The 18,997-nt window shown below is 38.2% G+C and overlaps 1 protein-coding gene across 4 annotated transcripts in view; it reads left to right on the top strand.

Moving 5' to 3' along the window:
• PDSS2 (decaprenyl diphosphate synthase subunit 2) overlaps positions 1–16,304 on the top strand; it is a 211,467-nt gene extending 195,163 nt beyond the window's left edge. For 3 of the 4 annotated variants that reach the window (XM_075063862.1, XM_075063861.1, XM_075063860.1), the window contains one exon: positions 14,633–16,304. In XM_075063862.1, coding sequence (XP_074919963.1) covers positions 14,633–14,791 — 159 coding nt within the window. In that variant the 3' untranslated portion in view covers positions 14,792–16,304. Of the gene's footprint in view, positions 1–10,836; positions 11,077–14,632 lie in introns of all 4 variants that reach the window. The other variant, XR_012655520.1, reaches the window with a different exon arrangement.
• The last annotated feature ends 2,693 nt before the right edge of the window (positions 16,305–18,997 follow it).

Below are 18,997 nucleotides of genomic sequence, written 5' to 3'. Positions count from 1 at the left end.
CCCCTCCCTAGGCAGGGCAGTGGCTCCAGTTAGTCTGTACAAGCCATCCCTATGAATAGGGCTGTGACTTTAGTTAGCACAATGGCCGGGAGGGGCGGCCACGCAGGACAAACAGAAAGGAGGAGGGAAAAAAACATGCTAGCAGGGGGACAACTGTAACAGACAACTTTCTCAATTGCTATTAATTTTCTAAAAGAACCAAAATGAATTTTTGTTCAGCTATCCATCTCTGAGAAATTTCTATGGTGACTACTTAGTCTTATAAAAACTCTATAGCTTTTTCCTTTGAATTGTTGCACTTCTGTTCTATTGTCACAACAGTATTTCTGTAGCTGTAAAATAAGAGAATTAACATAAAATTTGCTGTGCTGGATCATATGGCTTTGTCTATGTATTCCCACATAGTTCTCAGCAGTTCCAAATATCTGTTCCTTCAGAGGATGATGAAAAATCCATAATACACCTAGACAACTTGTAACGTTCATTTAAGTGGGAAAGGGAATTCCTTTACCCTTCATGTGCTTGGGTTTAACCTGGTGGCATGAGATTTGATTAGCCTTGTGTTAATGTGGCTTGCTTAGCTGCAAATGTCATAAATTTGATTGTGATAATGAAATTATCCTATCATTTTGGTAAATCTAGCTGTAGTATATGACTTAATAGGTACATCTACAGTGCAGTAAAAAACCCACAGCACTGAGTCTCAGAGCCCAGATCAATTGGCTTGGGCTCACAGGGCTCAGGCTGTAGTGTAGACATTTGGGCTCGGGTTGAAGACCGGGCTCTGAGACACTCCACACTTGCAGGGTTTCAGAACCCAGGCTCTAGCCCAAGCCTGAATGTCTACACTGCACCTTTTATCCCTGCAAGCCTGAACTCTGTGAGTCTGAGTCAGTTGACCAAAGCCAGGTATAGCCATGTCACAGGATCTTTTATTGCTGTGTAGATGTACCCAATTACCCTAATTTTACCTGAATGAGAGTGAATTTCAAAGTTCACTATTTACAGTACCAAGAAATATTTCCTTATTGTCTTCAGTTCAGTAACCTGTCTTTTGTTTTCACACTGTTGGAGATGATAAAAACAAGGACTAGGCAGTTTTTGCTGCATCATTCAAGCTGCTTCTACCTCAGTCAAGATCCCTCTCATCTTTCTCCTTTCAAAGTTCAGATAATCCTAGCTTCTGAAATCTTATCCTACTGGAAGTTCTGCCATAACTTTAATTATGTTTGTTGCTCTTCTCCATATTACTTCTGTTAAGGTTAGTATAACAAACCTGGCCACAGTACATCAGAAAAACATACCATTTTAATGTCTATACAAATCATTTTCCGTTTTAGTATATTGAAGTAGCCTATTTGTTTTTTCACTAAATTAATAAAATCTTTTCTACTTTAATGTATACACACAGATATATGTAATTCTGTTTGCTTAGTTGATCTTCTCAAGCATATTTTACATATTCATACAATTTTCAATTAAAAATCATGAATGAAAGTAAGAATGAGATCCACCCATTCCCCATGCCTGCTTTAGGCATGGAGTTTATTTTTGCATGGCATAAAACAGCCTCCTATACCTTTTTATTCTTGTGTCTCTGTCTGCACTTTGATTTGCACATTTGATGCACAGTGTTTTAAAGTTGTAGCCCTATGTCTACACTGATCAAAGAAGAATGTCCATGTGATGCATCAGAGACACTAGTAAATGTAGTTGGGCATCTGACAGGAAGAGGAAATACTTTTCATTAATTTAATTGGGTCTTAGTTTTCCATGCCAATGGCTTCGTTTCATTCTACAGAACTTTTAGTCTGTTTTTCCAATATATCAATCTTACTATCACAAAAACTTTGATATTGCAAAAAGCATTTTCTCACTCAGCTGTTAATCAGTCTCTGAATGCCCTGTGTGTGTTGTTTTTTTTTACACCATCACTACGACATCCAGACAAATCATTGATCCACCGTCGTATTGTATGAAAGTCTCTTCCTGAGATGAAAAAGTAGTTCTACCTCTGTTTTAATATTAAGTGCCTCAAGTAGCACAAAAGAGAGTAGTAATAAGACTTAAGCAGGTGCCACTTGTATCACTGCTGAAGACATCAGATCAATGAATCTGGGGAAAATCCTTTTGTCTCACCCTCATTTCTCTCTCTTATTATGACAAAACATCTCAGTCATTTACCAGAATCACCTTTTTCTGCTTTACCCTTTTCTTACCATGCATAGTAAGTAATACAGTTCTACCAAAACAAAGCTTCCCTGTTGAATTATTTATTATTTGTATTACAGTATCTCCTAGAGACAATGTACAAATACCTTTTTAAGAGAGGGTTCCTGCCCCAAATAATTTAGTCTAACTAGACCAGACAGACAAACAGTTGTAGGGGCAACCAAAGCACAGACAGTAGAAGTTACTTGTCTGATGTCACACAACAGCTCAGTGGCCAAGCAAGGAGTAGAACTCTAGACCCCTACCTCAGAGTTCTCTGGCCTTTGAAATACATTATGAATTTTTCCACCAATTATTATGGTATTACAGAAGGGAATGGGCATTTTCCTTGATGCCATTTCTTGAGGGGATGGAATTAAGCAGAGTAGGGCTTTTTTAAATCTTGACATGTGATCTTATCATTTGCTCTGCTGCAGATTGCTTTCTTTCAAACTGGCATGGGAAATATGGCATGTCACACAGTGTTTATATACTTTGTGAGTTTATTGGTTTGTGTATGAAGCAATGTACTTATAGGATGTTAACATGAGAAACAGATTTTGTACCTGTACTGGAAATAGGTCATCTGAGAAATGATGTACCCAGCAGCTCTTGCACTGCATGAGACTAATATACTGGTTTAAGATGTGAGGTGGAAAGAGCCAAAGAAAAAGTGGAGAAAGGTGACATTTAAGGAAATGAGTTCTTAAAGATACCCTACCGTCATCATGCAAATAATAAATAACAATAATATTATAATGAACTTAGTCTTGTCAGAAGCAACCACCCTCCCCAAAATTCAGAATTGATTACCATAGTCTGTGCATTAATGCACTACAGCACTGTCACAGAACAGTTTTGCAATCTTATGCTGCACATAACAATAGTCCTACAGTGTTCCACTTTATTAAATACCAAAGAATCATCAATGTTCAGTCCATGGAACTGCGGTGCATTCTATTTACTAATTTGCTCCCAAAAAAGCAATGAAGTAGAAAGAATGAAGGATTCTAATTCTTACCCGGAGCTTAGCACCTACAATATTTTTTCATTAAACTTTTGTCTCAGCAGGATTGGTGTAGCCATTGTTACTAATTCCTTTGATCCCTGTAATCAAATAATGTGTAAATCTAAAAAAGAGCTCCTTTTGAATGGGATATTTTAAATGCCTAATATTTAAAGGCTAGACATTTTAAATCAGCAGTTCCAGTTAACTTGTATCCAAAAGTTTTAAAAGAGCTGGCTGAGGAACTCACTAGACCATTGATGTTGATTTTGAATAAGTCTTGGAACACCGAAGAAGTTCTAGAACACTGGAAGAAAGCTGATGTGCCAATATTTAAAAATAGATCAATGGTATGACCCAAGCAATTACAGGCCTGTCAGTCTCATATTGATCCAGGCAAGATAATGAAGAAGCTGATATGTGACTCAGTTAATAAATAATCAAAAGGAGGATGATATAATTAATGCAATCAACATGGGTTTATGGAATGTATATCCTGTCAAACTAACTTGCTATCTGTTTTTGGTGAGATTACAAGTTTGGTCGATAAAGGTAATAGTGTTATGTGATATACTTAGACTTCTGTAAGGTATTTGACTTTGCACTGCATTTTAATTAAAAAACTAGAATGATATAAAATCATCACAGAGTCACACTGGGAGTTCATGTTCAGATGATTATTCATCACAACTCCCAAATCTTTTTCAGAGTCACTGATATTCAGGCCTATAATTCCCAGGATAGAATCCCTCATTGTGTAGGTATGGCACATATTGTTTGTTCCTAGATGTATACATTTTCATTTAGCCTTATTAAAATGCATGTTGTTTGTGTGCATCCAGTCTACCAACTCATCCATATCACTCCTGTCCTCTTTATTATTTACGACTCTACCAATTTTTGTGTCATCTGCAAACTTTATCAGTGACTTTATATTTTCTTCCTGGTCATTAATAAACATTTTAAATGGCATAGGGCTAATAACTTATCCCTGCAGGACCAAAGTGAAAACATACCCACTCAATGATGATTTCCCATTTACAATTATATTTTGAGATCTAACAGGTAGCCAATTTTTAATCAATTTAATGTGTGCCATGTTAATTTTATATCATTTTAGTTGTTAATCAAAACATGGTATGATATCAAGTCAAAAGCCTCACAAGATTTTAAGTGTATTCTGTTAACACTATTACCTCTATCTACCAAACTTGTAATCTCATCAAAAAAACAGTATCAAGCTGGTTTGAGGATCTATTTTCCATAAACCTATGTTGATTGCATTAATCACATTGCCCTCCTTTAATTCTTTATTGAGTCCTGTATCAGCCATTCCATTATCTTGCCCAGTATCGATGTCAGACTGACATACCTATAATTACTTGGGTCATCCCATTTACCCTTCTGAAAAATTGGCATATTAGTTGTCATCCAGTGTTCTGGAAGCTCCCCAGCACTCCTACCCTTTTATTGAAAATCAACATTCATGGTTCAGTGAACTCCTCAGCCAGCTCTTCTAAAACTCTTGAATGTAAGTTATCTGGACGTGCAGCTATAAAAATGGCTAATTCTAGTGGCTTCTGTTTAACATTCTCCTGAGATACTAGAAGAATGAAAAGAGTGTTGACATTGTATGATGAGCCTATATCATCTGTGTTTTCCTTAAATATTGGACAGAAATATTTATTGAAAACTTCTGTTTTCTTCATTAGTATTGATAATTCTACCATTTCCACATAGTAAGGGACCAATAGTATTGTTAGGATTCTTTTTGCTCCTAATATATTTTAAAGACTTCTCCTTATTGTCATTGTTCCTGCTGGGCCTTTCTCCTTGCACCACTGTGCTTCTCTTAGCATTTTTCTAGAATTTCTAACTTTTGAATATATATTCAGTACTATCAGCTTCCCCTTTCTTCGATTTGTTGTGTGTATGTATATTGTGACAGACCCAGACCAGTGGGGTACAGGAGTCTGGTAGAGGGCAAATATACTGGTCACTGGGTGAATAGTTTTCTGTTCCCTGAGTGACCAGAGCAGGGGCTGCACTAGAGTAATCAGGAACCTCATAGAACCAGTTAAGGCAGACAGGCTGATTAGAACACCTGCAGCCAATCAAGGCAGGCTAATCAGGGCACCTGGGTTTAAAAAGGAACTCAGTTCAGTTTGTGGTGTGCATGTGAGGAGCTGGGGGCAAGAGGTGCAAGGAGCTGAGAGTGAGAGGGTGTTCTGCTGGAGGACTAAGGAGCACGAGCATTATCAGACACGAGGAGGATGGTCCTTTGGTGAGGATAAAGAAGGTGTTTGAAGGAGGCCATGGGGAAGTAGCCCAGGGAGTTGTAGCTGTCATGCAGCTGTTACAGGAGGCACTATAGACAGCTGCGATCCACAGGGCATTGGGCTGGAACCCGGAGTAGAGGGTGGGCCCGGGTTCCCCCCAAACCTCCCAATTCCTAATCAGACACAGGAGGAGTTGACCCAGACTGTGGGTTCCACCAGAGGGGAAGATCACTGAGGTGAGCAAATCTGCCAATAAGCACAGGACCCACCAGGGTAGAGGAGGAACTTTGTCATAATATCTATATATTTATTTTATTTTTTACAGCTGCCTTTACTTCCCCTCTGAACCAGTTCTGCTTTTGAACCAGTACAGCATTCTTTCTTGTTTGTGGGATTGTGACTTTTTGTGCATCTAGTAAGGTGTTCTTAAAAGATTGCCAATTATCATTCACATTTTTCTGATGAAATTCTTCCTCACGGCTGATCTGATGCATAATATTTTTTTTTAAATTGGCCCTAGTGAAGCACCAAGTATACATATTACTGGTCTGGACTTTATTCTGTGTGCACGTTTTAAATGCAATAAAGTCATGATCACTTGTACCTAAGATACCATTAATTTTTAGTTCTGTGATCACTTCCTCTTAATCTGTTAGGACAAGGTCTAATAATGAATTCCCCATGTTGGCTGCGATGCTTCTTGAGTTAGAAAATTGTCATGTATAATGTTTAGAAATTCCAAGGATGTTTTAGTACTGACAGCATGAGACCTCTGGCATGTCATTCAAATTGAAGTCCCCCATGATCTCACAGCTTTTTTTCCCTACTCATTATACATTGGTGCTTCAGGAGGTGGTCATCCTGTTCCCTAATGTGATTTGGTGGTCTGCAGACACCAACTAAAACCCCATCTTCTGTTTTATCTGTTAGGACATTGATCCATAAGCATTCAAGATCATTGGGTGCTTAAACAGGGGAATATAGAGTAGGAGTAGAGAGAGATAAGAAGGATGAGGTAATATCTTTTTATTGAACTAACTTCTGTTAGTGAGAGAGAGAAGATTTGAGCCACACAGAGCACTGTCTTCAGGTCTAGGTGCTCCCGAGTTTCACAGCGAAATGCAAGGTGGAACAAATTGTTTAGAATAAGTAGCACATATTAGCACATATTCTAAGGGATCATTCAAGGTAGAGTGGCTCATTAACACTTCTGCAGTCGGTCTTAGGCTATGTCTACACTATGCACCTTTCAGTGACACAGCTACGCTGCTAAAAGGCGTGCAGTGTAGCTGCTGTTTGTTGGCAGGAGAGAGCGCTCTAGCCGACAAACTTCCACCGAGTGGCATTAGCTTTATTGGAAGGAAAGCTCTGCTGACAAAGCGCTTTTTCACACCGGCGCTTTTCTTCATAAAATGTTTGTCGCTCAGTTGTGTGTGTTATTTTCCACACCCCTGAATGACAAATGTTTTACCAACGAAAGTGCAGTACAGACAAAGCCTGTCTTACCCCACCCTCGTTTTTGTCCTCTGATTATATGCCTTACCGTGATAGTGATAGACTCGAGGAACTCAATCTATTTAGCTTAACAAAGAGAAAGTTAAGGGATGCAGTCAGGGATCACAGGTCTGGGCTCTTAGGGTGTATGTCTACACAGCAAAGAAACCTCCAATCGGTCCACACCAGCTAACATTGGCTTGGGCTGCAGGGCTGTTTCATTGCTGTATAGATTTCTGTACTTGGGCTGGAGCCCATACTCTGGGATGCTTCCACATCACAGAGTCCTAGAGCCCAGGCATCAGCCTGAGCCCAGAAGTCTACACAGCAATGAAAAAGCTCCGCATCCCAAGCCCGAGCTGGCTGGCTTGGGCCAGCCATGGGTGTCTAGTTGCTGTGTAGAGATACCCTTAGAAGCCAGTAAATTCCAACCTGTCACTCAGTGACCTGTTAACAATCACCAGAACTACAAGTTCAACACTGATCGAGGACTCCAGTTCTGGGACCTGACTGGTAAAACTCTGGGGGTCTCAGTTTCTTCCCTGTTTCTGTTTAAACCAAGCAGACGAACAAGAAGTTGTCCATGCACTTGGGTTTCCCCTGCTTAGGACTGTCTCCTCTGAACTACCTGCTCCTACTGCCTGGCTCTGATCTCTTGGTAATCTGATCCTGCCTGAATCTTGACACTTTTTCTGCCCTCTGGCCTGTCTCAGACTCTAATCTCCCAGTATTCAACCCGGCCTGGCTCCTGACGCATGCGCCAACCATAAGGTCAAACCTTGGTTGTGACTGTGACTTGATTATAGTCTGTAAGTACCTAGATGGGGAACAAGTATTAGATAATGGGCTCTTCAATTGAGCAGAAAAAGTTACAACATAATCCATTAGCTAGAAAATGAAGCTAGACTGAAAATTCACACTGGAAATAAGGTGTGCATTTTTCACAGTGAGGGACAATTTACTATGGGCTGTGGTGGAGTCTCCATCATTGGCAATTTTTAGATCAAGATTGGATGTATTTGTAAAAACTCTGCTCTAGGAATTAGTTTGGGGAGATTCTATGGCCTGTGTTACACAAGAGGTCAGATTAGATGTTCAGAATGGTCCCTTCGGGCTTTGGAATCTGTTAAATTAAATTGGCAATATTCCAAGAGGATGCTAAAACCATTCAAAATAAGAGGTTTCCTACTTTGTTTTAAGTTGTTAAACTTTGTGTTTTATGCAGGACACTATAATTTATTTGACTTTTAGGTTTTTTTAAAAATGCCTATTCCTCTACCAGTCTTGACTGGATCATAATGAAAGGTAGAAAAGCTATCTAATCTATTTAGGCAGGCCTCTAGTGAGAGTTTGCCAGAGACTTTGATAGGATAGAATCCACTCCAATGTTGTCTTAGTTAAGACACAAACAAGTGTCTGACTGTTAGTGTAAATATTGGGTTGATGATAATAAGACCACCACTAACAGCAACTTTTGGCACTGTATTAAAAGTACAATAAAATGAAGTTGCATAGATTTTTAAAGAGACATACTTTACTTCCTAGTGTCTGATTTTAAAATCACTCCAGTGTTAAAACTACTGTACAAAGCCTATCAGGCTAGCCTATCAGACAGAGGACACAAAGAGTTGTTGGCGTGTTGTTTTCTGAAACCTCTAAAGAACATACACACTTTATCAATGCAGATGGATAAATGATATCTTGTACATGTTAATAAAATATGCTGTTAAAACAGTGTTATAGCTGGAGTGACTGCTAAAGCAAGATATCATAACAATTTCATTCGAACTTCTTCTTTTTTGTTTTTCCAGGTGCTAAACTTTCTTCTTTGAGGCTGAAATTTTCCAGACTTAGTCTCTGCCTATATGTTACTTTTTTCTTAAGTTTCAGGGGGGAAAACCTCATTTATTTCAGTATGGAATGGATGGAAAAGAAATACCACCCTACTGTTCAAACTTAACATTCTGTTAATGTACTTCTGTACAGGGAATTATATCACTGTAGTTAAAGATTCATTTATCTTTATTTTTACTGTTATTTTACAATACAAAACGTATGTTAGCAAATATTGGGCAAGCTACACTTAGCCCTCCAATTCAAGTGACATCCTATTCTGTATAATACCGGGAAAGGCAAAGGAAAGTTTTGGATTGTAGCAGTTTATACATTATGAAGTGAGGCAGTTAAAATAAATAAATGATTGTCCAGCTCCCATTTGGGGAGGAAAGAAGAGGACGAGCTTAACCGTGTGTCAAGCCACAAAAACAGATCGAATATGTAACAGTTAATGCTGAAACATTCCAAGATGGTTGAAAAGCAAAAGGAGGGCAAGGTAGAAAATTAATCTAGAAAAAACATTCATAGGTGCCATTTCAAGGTACATTTTAGCAATCTAAATATAAATGTTTATTGAGGCAGAATGTTCCCACAAGAGAGAAAACAAATTTAGAAAAGCTAGCAAAGAACACTGGAAACACTTAATGCATTAGTCTCTTGACCACTGATCAATTTAGGTTTGTTTTATTTCCGCAAGTACCAACACCTCAGATGCAAACAGAATGTATTGGCTTAGTTCAGGATTAGAGGAAACTCATGATCTTTGAGGAACTCAGACCTGAACAGGAAATCTAATTACAGGATCATTCTCCTTAGATATTGTTCACAGAATCTTCTCCGAACTTGTTTGCTGACATCTTGTCCCAGAAAATACACAAGATCATAATTAACTGAGTTTGACAAGAAAACAAATGTTAAGACCTTAATATTTTCTTTTCATAAAGCTATTTAGTTTAATTCAAAAGTTCTTTCTTGAACTTTAGACATTACATTGTTACTCAGAGTAAAAGAACAAAATATTCACATCTCCATACAGTCTCTCTCCCAAAGCTGGGAGAAGTCTATTCCTCCACATGAGTCTGGTTGGGTCAGAATATTTACCAGCAGTCTTCTCTCCTAGAAGTCCTGTCCTTTACTTAAAACTGGACCTTTCTAAACATTACAAAAGAAATAATTAAGGGGAAAATCTTTCAATAAACTTGATAGGCTCTGGATCATCCCCACCTGTTGGAATACTTAGGATCCTTTCTCCTGCAAATGATTTTCTGGTTCTCCAGTGTCAGCATTTTTCTTAATAAAAAATTATTATTTTTGTAGACTTTTTGCATAAGCTCTTCCTTCCAAGAGGAATCCAACATAATTGCTCTGGGTGGCCTACCACTTCCCTTACATTTTGTGCTGTGGCTGATAGCTTTCCTAATCTCTTTTTTAAAATTTCACTTTAAATATGCCAGTTTTATCTTGAATAGACATTTTTACAGGGAGGACTGGATGGCTTGAGTGACTGGAATGAGGAATATTGATTTTTTTTTTGCACCACTATATCACTGGTTCAAATCCAGCTGAATCTGATAATATCCAAAGGTTGTTGCCATCTGATAGCTGGCCAGTGTCTTATGTGAAATGAACTGCCAGTTTGAAAAGTCTGTTTCTCACTGTGTGAAACAACTATCATCACAACTGGCACACTTTTGACAAGTCAGCAGAGAGGTGGGCATTGTTAAAATTGTTAGTCCCAATGTTGAATAGCCCTTACATTTTAAATGTGCCCTAATGCTGAAAAAAACTAATGCTACAAAGTGAAAGTAACAATGATTAGCATTCCATCTTCTGTGAAGAATGACCTACTGATAACAATGTTTGCTTGGTATCCTGGATTTCACATGTATTCCACTCAAGTACAGAATTCTTGTAGTTTCAAAATCTTGCTAGCTCATAAGAATACAGTTGGCAGGCACTGTAAGGTAAAGCCCATGGTTAATCAAAACATACCTGTTTTGGTCCATACAGATGTCTTTGTGACACCTGGCTATCATGACTTTGGGTGGAGCAAGTCTCAAATCTCCGCTGCCTGACAACAGGCAGAAATCCAACCTGATCCATTTAAACTGCATTCCAAATGATCTCCTTTTCCTTCTGGTTTCTTAACCAGGGGCTGAAAGGGGGATAGGATATGAATTGCACTGACATTGGTGACTGGGGGTAAAGGATGAACCAGCATGGAGTCCAGTTGTGGAAACTAGCTGGAAGGTAGTGCTGGTGGCACTGTGAGTTGAACAGGAAGTAGAGGGCAGGTGGTCTGCCAGGAGAAAGGGGATTATGGGGTATTGCTTTGTTTAAAAGAGGTAAACGAATGGGGTTCTTCTATGAGGAAAGTAGGAAGGAAGGTTATTTATTCTCAGTGCCTTGTTGTACATTGAGGATAAGTTAACTTGGGCAGGTTTTTTAAATTATTTTTTTTAATGAACACACATAGCCACCTACGGAAATAACACTTTGGGCTTTTTGAGTTCATTAGATCGCAAATGAAGCAGTCAAGCTTGGTCAATATGTGGGTACCTCTAGGGAAGACCCACGGTGCTGAGAAAGTAATTCTGGCAGTTCAGTGGGTGGCACTCTTTCCTTCAAATCTCTTTTAAACCAATATCCTAACATGATGTTCTGGAACACTGAGCTGTCTTTTGGGTGAGATTTAAAGGTGGGATCCCTTCTGTTTGTGATCTTAAAGATCTTGTGGCACCTCTTGGAAGAATAGAGTAGGGGCACTAGCCCCAATGCCTGGGCAATATCCAGTTTGGGTAATTGCATTTTATATATCTAAAGTTTCCCCAGTAGTTTTAATGCAATGGATACAATATTCACTTCCAGTCCTATTCTGTAGTTCAGTGTTTGGTTGTTCTGTGTGGTTCTTGTTTTTTAGTAGTGAGTGAAGTGATCCTATGAATAGAGAGATGAAAAATATTCCATATAAAGAAATATGACAAAGATTTGTATTTTTAATTTGGAAAGGAAGTTAATGAGAGGGAACATGATAGAAGCATACAAAATAATGAATAGCACACAGAAGGAAAATTGGCCACTTCTATTTATCCTGTCTCATAATATTGGAAACTCCTGTTTCCCCATAATACAAAATTGAAAGACATTAAATTTAAAACTGATAAAAAGAAGTTGGAACTCCTTGCTGCAAGTCACTGTTGAGGCCAGAGATTAGCGTTTATATGAATAACAAATATTCCTAAGAATTTTTAAAAGTTCTTAAGGACTATAAGCCATCATCTTTCATCTTGGCCCCATGAGCCAAATAACTGATGGGGTTAAGAAGAAACTTACCCAATGAGCTGGTTATGCTGTTATTACCCTATTTGGGGTTTCTTTCACCTTCTGGAGCATCTGGTAGTGGATGGGTCTGATCTGGTATGGTAATTCTTATGTGAGTAGTTTGTAATAAGCTTGGTATTCTTTTGGTTGCAAGGCACTGTATACACATAAGTAATTATACATGGCATACCTTTGAATGGGTTGAGTTCTCACTCTGCCTTTAACAATGTGCAGACCCTATGTTAGTTTCCAAACTCTTCCCCTTTCTGGGGTTTGGCTTTATTAGTACCCGAAAACCAATAATAGAATGTAAACCTCAAACTAAGCTTCCTCTCTGAGCTTGACTGTCCCTAAAGTTTCCCTGCAGGATTTCTTCTTTCTGGTCCACTGTTGCCAGCAATCTTCTTCTGCATCTCTAATACCCTGGATAGTGTTGATGAGCTTCAGTAAGTCAACACAACCTTAGCATCATCATGCAAATTCTAACACTTGCTCATAGGCTGGGTCAACCAAAGAACCCTCCTATCCTATTAAAATTACTCTTTCTCACTAGAGACTCCGTCCATTCTTCATGACTGTGGATATGTGGATGATTTACAGATATTGGAAAAGGTGTTGAATAAACAGTACAGTGCACTTCTGCTTCAGGAGAAGTACTTCTCCAAAGCACAGTACATGAAAACTCTAACTTAAGTGGGGAATACATTTTTTATGAACTGGGATTTGAACACTAAAGTACTGTAATATGCTTTCAATTGATTTCATTCTCAAATACATACAATGAATCAACTTTACTATGTATGTATTTAGATAAGAAAAGTCAATCATTTATATATAAATACAACTGCCTATATAAAATGGATGACTTACAGTTCTGGTTCTCAAATATTTCCATATCATTTAAACTAGATGTGTTAATGTTATATTGATGTAAATAATATTGAATAGAAGTGATTTGTGGTGATGTGTACTGTAATATATTGCAGTAAAATTTCCTTTAAAAGATTTATTTTCCATAATAATTTTAGATACAATATTAATATGTATTTAATAAAAGCTCTATATTTGATAGGTTGATCCAATGACAATGAGACACTACCATTAAACCATGTAGAATACATTAAAGATTGTGAAGCATTCAGATACTGCGGGGATGGGGGCCATATAAATACCTAAGGGTATGTCTACTGCAATTAGGCACACAGCTGACTCGGGTGAAGGGGCTGTTTAATTGCTGTGAAGACCTTCAGGATTAGGCTGGAGCCCAGACTGTCGGACCCTGCAAGGTGGGAGGGTCCCAGAGCTTGGTCTGCAGCCTGAGCCTGAATGTCTACACCACAGTTAAATAGCCCATCAGCCAGAGTCAGCAGGCACGGGCCAGCTGTAGGTGACTAATTGCAGTGTAGACATACCCTAAGACAAATAGATAAGAGACCTGGGTTTGATTCCTGTCCTTTCACTCATCTAGCTGTTGGATTGGGATTGCTGTGAAGATTACATATTAAAGGCAATAAAACAATAAAAATTTGTATAAATATAGTTTCACCTTTTTCTGGTGATGTTCTCAGGATGCTTTTCATCATAAAAACAATTTTAAATACATTTTAACATAAGACCACTTTAAAGAACTTCCACAAAATGTAAAGTCTCATAAAAAGCATACAAATGTTGCCTGACATTCCACCCAAGTTTTGCACTTCTCTCCAGCAGTTTGCCAGAAAATGTCTATTATCCCATGGAAACTTTTGCTATTTAATACGATGCAAATTGGAGCCGTATTCCATCCTCAAAGTCACCATCCCTACTGAGTGCATTGAGTTTGCATGGCAGAATTGATGGCAGACTTGGGTTTAAGTTGTATTTTACTGAGGTAATTTGCTGTTGTCCACTATAACGAATTTTAACACATAATGAGCAAACAGAGCAATATTAATAAAATATATAAAAGATGGAGACATGAGTGCATATCCTCCTTAGTCTGCTTACAAGAAATCTGGAATCATATATTTATGAACTATGAAAGTATGTATTTATAAAATATATAATATAATATATATCAAATATGAAAATGTGTATTTATAAATCCATTTGGACCTGTGATACCCACATATGGAGTACAAGAAAATAAGTGCTTTGTTGAGATGTTGGCTTAGTATATTATACAAAAATTTTCTGGTTAGGGACAGGTCCAGATATGTAAAAACCTCCTGTCTTTGTTGCGTGCATGTTGTAAGTCTTATTATTTTGAATTATCAGGAAGTAGTGTTATAGTTTAAATTGATTGAAGTTTTATTGTAGTTAGGAGCTGAAGTAGAGCAGCTTAATATTTGCGAGTAGTATGAGAGAGCTTTCTGAGTGATTTGATTTTAGCTGCCCTCTTTACCTCAAGGTAATGGAAATACTGAATTCTTACTGTTATCTTTAGAAATAATTGTATACGGAGTATAGTCAAAACTGATTTTATTATGCATGTGTTTTCTAACAGTTGCAAGAAGCAATCAAGGCTGGCAAAGGTGTGACTTCAGCTATTGACTTATGTCATTACCATGGAAACAGAGCACTGGAGGCCCTGGAGTGCTTCCCTCCCTCTGAGGCCAGATCTGCTTTAGAAAATATGGTTTATGCTGTGACCAGATTTTCATGAGATACAATTCAAAAAATAAACTGTTCTTCATTTGAAGAAAACAACTAGATGGATAGAGGCTGGGACAAGGGAAAAATATCTTGTATTTTTAAAAGAACTAAATTTGTTAGTTGCCTTTTTTTTTTTTTTTTGGTTGTTTACCGCATTGCTGAATGAACATGCATTCTTTGGAACTGCTATAAACAAATTAGGGGAAAAGGTCAAACAGTTTCACTTGTCATGCCGAAAGCATATTGAGGCTGCCAACATAGAATAATTAATGAGACTCACTTCTGTTGACCTCAGTAAATGGACAGGAAATAAGTCCTTATTGATTGGACATAGCCAGGGATGGCGCCAAGTGTGTGCCTGTGGTTTTCCTGCACTAGAGAGGACAGGGGGGCCTGAAGCTGCAGTGTCAGGAGAAACACTTTCTAAAATTGCCAGAGAGAGGGCTGTTTAAGTCAAGAATTAATGTATCAATTTAATCAACACAAAGGGCAGTTCAAGTGAATTAATGAGGAAAATCCTTTATCTGTCTACATGCAGTTGTCTCCTCACACTGTTTTTATGTATTCAAATGTAAAATTACTCTGTGCTAATGATTTCAGTATTTGAGAAACTTGCTGAGAATGTGTGTCAAGCATGGTAAGTAGGAGCCTTAAAATATTTAATCAAATTTAATTTGGCTCTGTTAAGAGAATCGATTGCCTGTGTTTTTATACAGTATATATAAAATACTTGCTCTGGCTCAAAGATGAGGTTTTCAATGCTTTCAGGAAAAAAATCTTTTCCAGATCAAGCAATTTGTTTCAACGCAATCTTACCCTAAATATTTCCCAGATTTATGTGACACTTGTTTCACTTCAGTCAAATAAATGTGAATTTATAATGTTCAGCATCAATCTTTTGGCAGAAAGGAGTGTGGAATAGTCTTGTTAGCACAGGTTTTTACTCTTCTGAATAAATATATAGTACGTGAGAAGTTTTTTTTTAACCTTAGTGTGTCAGATTTTAAATCCATTACAGAAAGAATATAAGGTATATCAGAAGTCTGCAATTGACACTGTCTCTAGTTTGTTCATAGGAGATGATTTCTGTGTTTGCATGCATGCAATCTGAGAACTTCGTTGACAAGAAGCTGAGTTTACATAAATGATCTAGATTGAGACTCAGCACCTTTCTCTCTTCTGTGGTGTAATTACATCCCAATCTGGAGACAGCTTAGTACAGCAAACAGATTTCGTTACATCGCTCACTCAAACATTAAGTGGAGTTATTTCTGTTAAATTTTGCTCCTCCTCCTACCAAAAAAAAGTAAGGTGTCACAAAGCTTTTTTTTATCATGGACCAGCATATTGCATTCAGCTGAAAGAAAATATAAAGCTACATATGTTAAACCATTGTGTGTGGGTGTGTGTGTGCATGTATATAAGTTATATGCACACAGCGTACTTGCGACATCGATGTACTTCCTCAGATTTATACAAGTGCAGTTTCAATGCCTTTGACAGTAAACTGAATTCTTAGAGCATTTTATTTTTATTCTTTTATTTTAGTCAACTGTGTATAAATCATTACGTTTTGTAAGAGCCATATATTGCTTTCTCCTTACCATGAACCTACTTTTTTTTTTATTCAAACACTTCATGATAATTCAGGGGCTGATCCTGCAGGAAGCTGAGGGACTCCAGAGACATCCTGAGTCCTTTCAACACCCTTTGATTTCCACTGATGACACTCAGTAGCATGGAAGAAACAGGCAGCATATTACAGGACTGGGCATATGTTTCTTTTCCTGAAAGTACAACTTTTTATCAATATCTCTTTCGGAAAACAAATAAGCAAAACCAAATAGTAGTGATATTGTAGCCTTCATTGGTTGAATTGGTGAAAATGAACAATCTCATAATCTTCATAATACAGATCTATGATCTCTTCCAGTAACTAATTGAAAGCATGCTTTTGTTGTTGTTTTGGATCCTTCAGGGATACCCTACAGGCAAAACATACAAACTATAGACTGGAAGTGATAACCTCTTGGTTATCGAGTCAAGTTCCCTATCACAGGCAATCCAGTCATATAATCCTGTTCATAAATATATCAAGCTCCATTTTAAAGCTAGTTAGGTTGTTTGCCCTTACTACTCCTATTTAAAGGCTATTCCAGAACATCGTTCCTTTGATAATTAGAAACTTTGTTCTAATCTCCAGTCTAAATTTTATTCATGGCCAGTTTATATACACTTGTTCTTGTGCCAACATCGTTTTTTTAGCTAACAGTCACTGCTGAGAATTATCATTCTTTCTGCACAATTAGAAATACATATTTCTGTTTCTGACATCTTCCCCACATCTTGTGGGCCATGAAGGCTCATCAGTTTTTTCCCTTCAACACCCTTCCCTTGTTCTGCCCAACAACATCCTGAAGGCCATGTGTTATAACCATCATCCTTTGGCTGAGGAGAGTTGGAGAAGTATAGCTGCCTCCACAGTTCTAGTCAGCGTCACTGCTGAACCAGATAGAGTGATCAGTGCAGATCAATATGAAGCTCTAGTATATTTTGGGTGCCGTATAAGAAATAAATACAATGAAACTTTCCTTATGCTATGCTGCCAGACAAAGAAGAGAGACAGAACTAATGTCAGATAACTGTTTAGAATGACCATTTGTTATGAAACCAAAAATAAAGGGTAAAGCTAGGGACATAAGCCATTTGTATATTGTCTCCTTTCCCCATCCTTATATTCTGGCATAGCAATTAGGCTGCCTCCATTTTTGTCTTGTTTTCCTAATCTTCAGCAAGTGACAGCATCAGCACCTCATGATAGAAGTACTTCACTTTAGTTGATACCTCTATATCACCCTTCCTGAGTTATATCCTAACTACTATATTGCAGGTGCCACCTTACAGTTGGGCATAAAACCATAGCTAAGCCACATTATTGTGTCTCAACAAATTACACTCCTTACATTAACTTGTGCCCCGGCAAGAAGCTTGGTCTCAGTGGTTAAGCTGGCTGTGCCACAAATTTGCAGTGCAACCTAGTGCAAGCCAATTAACTTCTAGGTCTGTTTCTCCACCTGTAAAATGGGGACAGTTACTTATTGCAAGGCTGTGAAGATTAGTTCTTTAATGTTTGTGATCACTGGATAGAAGTTGCTATCCAATTGGCAAGTTGTTCTAATGGAACCATAAAATGGCACTTCTTTGAGGAGGCTGGGAGGCCATCCTCCTCCCCCACTGCTCCCATCCTGGTGGCTGAGGGAGAGCGAGCTGTGAACTCTTTTTCTCTTCCCCAGCCTTGTGAGGTGGATGTTGGAGTGGGGAATCTCACTCTAGCTGTTGTTGGGGAGAGGGTTGTCTTCTCCTAATTATTTTCCCTTCCACTTCACATGAAGGATTTCCAGTGGTTCTGAGCTGATTGGGCCTGTTTGCACTGAACACACCTTTGATCAACCAGTGCCTAAAGTCAGGCAGAATGAGTGGAGCACATGGTACTCCAGTTTTTGGGGTTTGTTATTTTTAATAAATAAAATAAAAGGTCATCTTCTCCCTTTTAACTTAGACCAAATGTTAGACAGGGCAGGACTTGCTCTGTGATAGAAAAAAATGGAGGGACTTTCTTTTAGCAGATTGTGTTTCCTTTTTACAGATGCAAAAAGGCTGTGGCTTGTAATTGTGCTGTCAACAGATTTGCCAACAAGGACACTACTGGGTCAGATCACTGGTTGCTATTGCTGCTTATCAACTAATTGAACCTCAGACAGACCCTTTGAGAGAAACTTGGGGGTACATCATGTTCATTGGGGGCCCCAATCCCTCCCATTTTATTTTATTTGCACAGATGTTACATTTGTTTTGGGGAACCCCCTGAGCTCAGGGCCCCTTCAGTTGTCCCTCCTTCCCCTCCTCTCATCAGCCCTGACCTCAGAGAAAAGTTTGGTTTTGAGCCCATTGTACTCTTCAGAAGCTTCCAGACACTTCATCTTTATGATGTGTAATGAAATACAAAGCTAAGACCTGTGCAGTCTCTCAATCAACAAGCAGCTCGAAGGAAGAAGTATTTCAAGAAGTAGTTAGCTCTGACAGTCTTTTCACCAGACTCTCACAATATCCTTTCCTAACCCATTCCATAAATTGTATTAGCTATTTAAGGGAGCCAGGGGTCATGGATTTCTCCTTCAAAATAAACTTGGTACTATAACATCCTTGTTTTCTGAAT

The sequence above is a fragment of the Chelonoidis abingdonii genome, chromosome 3 (genome assembly GCF_003597395.2).
Source record: "Chelonoidis abingdonii isolate Lonesome George chromosome 3, CheloAbing_2.0, whole genome shotgun sequence".
NCBI lineage: Eukaryota > Metazoa > Chordata > Testudines > Testudinidae > Chelonoidis > Chelonoidis abingdonii.
This window is presented reverse-complemented; position numbering and strand designations above follow the sequence as displayed.